Source organism: Centrocercus urophasianus, unplaced genomic scaffold (assembly GCF_019232065.1).
Source record: "Centrocercus urophasianus isolate 14NV4802_14NV808 unplaced genomic scaffold, USGS_Curo_1.0 seq_1126, whole genome shotgun sequence".
Lineage (NCBI taxonomy): Eukaryota > Metazoa > Chordata > Aves > Galliformes > Phasianidae > Centrocercus > Centrocercus urophasianus.
Window position 1 is genome coordinate 8,386 of NW_024884283.1, and position 6,518 is coordinate 14,903.

General features: G+C 56.4%; 1 protein-coding gene across 1 annotated transcript; it reads right to left on the reverse strand.

The window, feature by feature from the left end:
- Window positions 1-2,473: 2,473 nt before the first annotated feature.
- LOC122155399 (histone deacetylase 7-like) lies at window positions 2,474-6,512 on the reverse strand. The gene is made up of 10 exons (XM_042809230.1): window positions 6,143-6,512; window positions 5,952-6,007; window positions 5,644-5,731; window positions 5,256-5,375; window positions 4,819-4,916; window positions 4,607-4,725; window positions 4,296-4,429; window positions 4,011-4,095; window positions 3,631-3,769; window positions 2,474-3,291 (listed from the first exon to the last, which is right to left on the reverse strand). Coding segments are annotated over exons 2-10 (831 nt in total). The 5' UTR covers window positions 5,954-6,007; window positions 6,143-6,512; the 3' UTR covers window positions 2,474-3,245.
- Between the last annotated feature and the right edge of the window lie 6 nt (window positions 6,513-6,518).

The window sequence follows — 6,518 nt, forward strand, 5'->3', positions numbered from 1 at the left end:
GATCAGCTGCGGGCGCATTTCCCACGCAAGGTCCGGGCAAAGCTGGCAATACAAAACACCCACATAGGAGCTGGCAACCAAAGCCTCATCCCCACTGCCACGGGGTTTGAACAACCCTACAGTGACCTCGGGCTGACCCCATATCTCCCCACAGGACCCCGGGAGCCGACGACCTCCCCCCATCAGCAGCTCCTTGGCAGCCCCTTCCCAACCCAGCGTGTGGGGCTGAGACCCAACCCAGGAACTGGGCAGGTTTGCTTGGAACCAACGCATCCAGATGGTGCACATCAACTCTCCAAGGAGCAAATTGTCCTGGGATGGAGCAGAGTGCTGTATGGTTCTGCTCTGTGAGCAGCAGCCCCTGCAGTGGGTAGAATACTTTGGGACTGAGCAATGGACTGCCGCCGGGTTCCGTCCCATGCAGCAAACAGCCAGCCCTGCAGAGCAATTCCCCAAAGCAGGACAGTTTTCTGGGGTTTGGGCTTTTTGTTTCCTAAGGAAATGCTGCAGCCGTGGGCACTGCTGTGCGTCCTCCCCATTCCCAATTGCATGCTTGGGTGCTCAGCTGCTTTGGGCATCTGAAGCAGCAAAGCTGAGCGGGGTGCAACCCTAATGAATGGGAGAGGTGTGTTCTGAGCAGCAGCAAGACTTCCCATCAGTGATCCAGCACACCAAAGGACCCAATGGAAGTGACAGTGAGCTCACGTCACCTTTACTTTCCAATAGAACCCTCTATTTCTACGTACAACGTGGGCTCCCCAACCCGGGGAGGTGTGACTGCAGCCAATGGAAAGATGGGAGTGACCTTCAAAAACAGCAAATCCTGTTCAAATTATCGACGGTGCCGCCTGGAGAACGAAGCTGCCTTTGGCAATAGACATTTTCTTTACAAAATAAAATAAAACATGCTTTAAAAATCAAAGGGAGCCTCTTTGTTAAGGAGAGAGCGGAGCTTTCAACCTTCATTCAGAGAAAAAAAAAGGGTTGGGGGGGTGAAGCATCCTTTAAAAATGATTAAAACTAATGTTGTCATTCGTAACATTTCCATGGAGATGGTGCAGAGATGTCCATCGTGGGATCCTCAGCCCCCATTTCCAGCTGTTAGCAAACAGCAGTTCGGGGCTTTGGTCCCTGGGCTGATGCTCTCCAGCAGCAAACCCAATGGATTTTGGTGTCAGTTTGGGGTCCCCCTGCCAAGGCTGAAGGGTTGGGGTCCAGGCCGTACTGGGGGCCCAAAGGAAGAGGGAAGGAAGCTGTTTGTTGGGGCACCTCCTCCAACAGCTGCACCCACAGATAGAGCCTGGGCTATAGGGCACCATGGCACCGAGTTTGGGTTGGGGGTAAAGCCCAGGCAGCGTCCCCTCTGCCTGCTGTGAGCTGTACCCATAATGGTGGCCCTCGGTGGCTTCAATGTGGCACGAACCCACCTGGGATTCATGGGGAGAAAGGGGGCTGAGGACGGGGATGGAGGCAATGGGGCTGCAAGGCTCTGTGCAGGGAGGAGATGGGGTGCAGTGAGGGGTTGTAGGGTCAGCCTGGCGTGTGACCTTGGGTTGGGGACACACTCATGCATCCCAACACTGGACAAGCAGCAGCTCCTGCCCCTCGCCCCCAGGGATGGAGGAACAGCATCCAACCCCAACGGACTCCAGAGAAAACAAGGAGGGCTTTGGGGTGCTCTGCAACCCACTGCGTTGTGTTGTCCCCCTCCTGTCCCCATGTCACAGAGGACACCCACAGTGCATAAGAGCGCAGTGACACAGTGACTTCTCCCCTCATCACCCACCCCATCTCACACCCTCTCCCAAAGCTCCGGGCAGTTTGAAACAATTAAATGTTTATTCTTCCAAGATCTTTTTTTTTTTTTTTTTTTTTCTTTTTTTCTTTCTTTTTTTTTTTTTCTTTTTTTTTTTTTTTTTTAATACAAAATTTCCTCCCTGTGCCTGCAGATGGAGCCTGGCTGCCACCTGAGCTCAGCACCCCATCCATCCCCTTCTCCCCAGTCCTAACTGTCCACAAACCCTGCTGTGACACCCAGAGCCCAATGGGGAACACAGGGAAGGATGAGGCTCCTGGGGTGGGGATGCTCTGTTGCATTATGAGAGGGGAAGAAGGCAAATCCAGATGGATGCAGCACTTGGGGAGGCCTGACTCCACACCTCTGCCATGCCAGTACAACCCAGATGGGGAACTCTGGGGGTCCCTGGGGAGCTGAGCTCCAAGCAGAGGGGGGCCAGGACTGGATCTGATCTCAGCTGGAGAAGCGGGTGCAGTCACTGGAAGGTGGGCACCAGGTGCCACTTCCTCCAAGGGGACACTGGAAGACAGCCAGGGGGACGGCAGGGACACAGATCCTCAGGCCAGCGGGTTGCTGGAAAGGGCTCAAGGCACCTTGGTAATGTCCACACACACACATCCACACACACACAGGTGTTTGTTCCCAAAATTCCCAAGGAAAGAAGAGTACATAAGGTTCACATTAGCACATCTCATATGTATATAGTGCAAATCAGAGCCCCAGCACCAGAGGGTTTGCTCTCTGGTTAGTGGTTAAGATGTCCCACGGGTGCAATCCTGGGCACTGCAGGCACTCCAGCCTTTGCTCTTCCCCAGCTGCAAAGCAATGGGTGCATCATCCAATGCTTTCCAAACCCTTCCTGTGCAGAACGAGGTCACAGCCCATAGCACTGGCACTCTTGCTCCCACCTTGTACCCTACCGGAGAGGAAGAGGAGCACTGGGGAGGCCTTTGAGAGCCTGTCCCTCTCAAGCAAGACAGAGGGCTGCTGCTCCAAGGCACAGCTGACTGCAGATGAGCTCTGGGTGCAGTTCTGATGGTGTGGCCACAACATCCATCCCAACACCCACCCGTTCCCCAAACATGAGGAAGATCTCAGGAGAAGGGCAGGTCTGCACCAGAGGGCCGGCGGCCTCTTGCACATCCCCAAGAAAGATTTCAGGTTCTGAAGGTTGGGGATTGATTGCAGGCACAGTGTAGGATGGCAGCACCGTGCTGTGCAGAGGGAGGTTGATGTTTTCCATCTGTCCCGAGCAGGAGGCCATCTCCAGGGTGGCTGCAGGAGCATCCTTTCTTGGATGCGTGGCAGCCAAAGGTCCAGCCCCCTTCAGGACTGTGACTCAGGGAGTGAGTGGCAAATGGGAAGCCAGGAGTGAAGAGCGAGCACTGGGCTCAGGAAGAGTCCAACCACGTCCTGGAAGCAGGGGAGCAGAGAACATCACCGCTCATCACTGGTTCATGGGCTCCTCCTCCTCCATAGGCTCATCTTGTGGCCTGGAGAAATACAGCAACGTGAGATGAGACCTGCTCTTCCCAACACAACACATTCTTTTCAGCACCGAGAAATCACCTGGCACATCCAGCTTCTAGTCCTGCTGCCCAGGATGACAGGGTTACAGGACCAGAGCTCCCAGTGGAGAGAATGGGCTCAATATCCACCTCCCACTCCCTGAGACCAGTTTGCCTCCAGCATCATCCAGAGCTTCCAGCAGCTCACCGGGCTGTGGGACACCAACCCCTGCTGCCACCCCTGTGGCACCAAGCATCCCTGAAGCCCAGAGCTTGGCACACTGTGGGCCACCTGCACGTTCCAGGACTGATGAAGGGCATTACCTCTTCTCCACCATCACAGCCACCGAGAGGGAGGCCAAGGCTGTGACCGTCTCCACCTCTTCTGCCTCGTGGTGCTGAGCCTCCAGGAAGGAGCAGCCCAGCTTGGAGGCGAAGCGCTGCACAGCCACCCAGTATTTACCTGCAGGGGAAGCAAAGGTCAGGACAGATGTTGGGACAGGGGTGGCCTAGGTGGCTTTCCATGTGAATGCATGCAAGGGGCATCATCCCCCCCTCCAGGGAGGAGGAGGAGGAGGATGGAGGAGGGTTCCACCAAAGTGCTTCAAGCAGTATTCCCTGCGTGGCTTTCCCTGGACAGAGGAGGAAATGGCAAAGCTTGGGCCATCCATGCTAAATCATCCTCCCAGCTGTGGGACACTCACTCTGGACCTGGATCACCGCTTCCAAGGAGCGCACGGCGTTGGCATTGGGCTTCTGCCGCATGCTTTCTTCTGGGAGAGGGTCCAGCTGCCAAGGGGAGAGAAGGGGGGGGGGTCAAAGGAAAAGAGCTGCAGCCAGGGCTGGGCTCACAGCCACAACCCCTCCTTCCTGCTCCCATCGCTCCCAATGCACCCAACAGGTCCCAACAACCAGGCTGGGAGCGCAGATTCTCCAAAGCTCCACTACAGGGGGGACACAGCCCCCTCCTGGGGGGTCCTGGCTCTCACCTCATTGCCCAGCAAGGCTGACACGCAGGCTTCGGATGCATCGCAGATGGCTGTGAGGTCGTGGCCTCCTTCCAGTGCCAGGACGATGGCTCCCCCAGCCAGGCTCATCAGCTGTTTGGTCATGTAGCCAAAACCTGCCCAGGAAATCCAAGGAGCAGCCATCAGCCTCCCTGCCCAACGCAGTGGGGAAAGAGCCCCCTCTGCTGTGCCAGAAAACCTCAGAGCTGTCCCTGTGCTCTGTGAGGAGCTGCCAGCCCCAGAGCCCAGTTGGGCAATGGGAAGAGCTCACGGTGCTGCTTGCACCTCCTTACATTTAGCAGAGACTTTGTAGCCGCCCAGGGGTGGTGGGTGGCCATCAGCTGCATCGAAGCCAGCTGATACCAGCACCACATCAGGGGAGAATTCGTGTGCGATTGGCATCACCACTGTCCTGTCAGGGTGAAAAAGAACAAGTAGTAAGAGGTGTTGAGGGGTGGCTTGGCCTGAAGATGGGGAAAATGCAGAGGAATGCAGAAAGCAGTACCTGAAAGCCGCCAGATACTCAGGGTCACCCATGGGGGGGTCAAGGCCTCCAGTCCAGGCTATGTTGACATTAAATCCCTCACCAGGGCCAGCACCAACCTGGGGGAGAGCAAGGATGATGGTGAAGGGCTGGATGTGGCCTGCAGGGATTCATTCTCCACCCATGCATGGGTCAGATCCCCTCTCCATCCTCATAACCATCAGCAAAGGGCAGGCAGTCCCATGCTTCACCATGTCCTACACTCTGGGAATAGGAGACCCCAACCCTGCATTAAGGCAAAGCAATGGAAACCAGCTTCCGTGGAGACCTCTGCCTGGTGCTGGAGGGGCTGGATACTTCCTTGGGGTCTCCCACTTGCAGGACAGCCCCAGCACTGAACCAAGGGGCTGCCCCAGAGCAGAGCTGCATGGATCTTGGGGTCTGTCTGTGCTTTTTACCTCATCAGCAGCCCCGCTGCCAGGGAAGAAGTTTCCATCGTCGTGACGATGCAAAGAGATGTAGAGAACATCGGGGTCCCTGTAGAAGATCTGCTGGGTCCCATTGCCGTGGTGAACATCCTACGAGGGTAAAAATGGTGTGAGGGCTCCTTTTTGCAGACTTGAAGCTGTCCTGCAGCCCATCTGCTAAAAGCATCTCGGTCTCTGCCCTGTTTCACGCTCCCCTGTCTCAGATCTGGTCCCATTCCCCCATCCTGACATGTCAGGGAGATCCCAGCCACGTTCCTACAGCCAGTAGAGGATTCTCTACTCTCAGATCTAGCCCCAAATCAGAGCTGGGATGTCCTGGGGAGGCACAAGAACCTGCTGGGGGACAGGAGCGACTTACCCAATCCACTATGAGGATCTTGTTGAGTTTCCCTTTCTGCTGCAGCTGCCTGGCGGCAATGGCCACCGAGTTGAAGAAGCAGAACCCCCTGCAAAGAGGGAGGTGGAACTGATCAGCACCATGACCCCCTGAGCACCCTTCCCACACCAAAGGATGGGCTCTGCCTCCCTTCCCCCCTTGGTCTGGGTACAGAAGGGTCCTGGGGCTGTTAATAGGGCACAATTAGTGTCATCACCCCTTGGAGGACCCTGTGTCGACCTGGATTTTGGGGCTTCCCCTACACCACCCCTTTGGGAAGGGGTTCTTACATGGCAGTGGATGGATCTGCGTGATGTCCGGGCGGCCGCACCACAGCAAAACCATTCTGGGGACAAAAAAATCCATGAGGATATCCATCACTGCTGCCTCCAAAATCACACCCCAGCAAGCCACTCCTGTTGCAGGGACACTCAGTGCCAGACCGGTGGGACCTTCAGTCCCCTCAGGCCAATCTCCCTACCTTCAGCTCCCTGCTGGCCACTTTGAAGGCCAACTCGGTGACGCTGCCTGCGGCCCAGCGGGCTGCATTGGAGGAATGCAGCTCATTCCAGATGGTATCACTGTCCACCTGCAAGCAAGGGAACAGTCAGACAGGGATGGGGACAGGGGACCTGAGCTGGGGAAGCCACACTCTCTGCCAGTCACCCTGCTCAGAGGATGAAGTCTGGGCCACCCTGCACACATGGGGCAAGCTCCTCAGCTCCACGGTGGCCACTTGGGGACTGCAGTCAGGGTAACAGCTCCTCGCCCTGTTCCCCAGGAAAAGCTCTGCACGTGGAGCAACTCACCCTGCACCCAGGGGCTAGAAGGAGTGACTGAGAAAACGCTCGTTACCT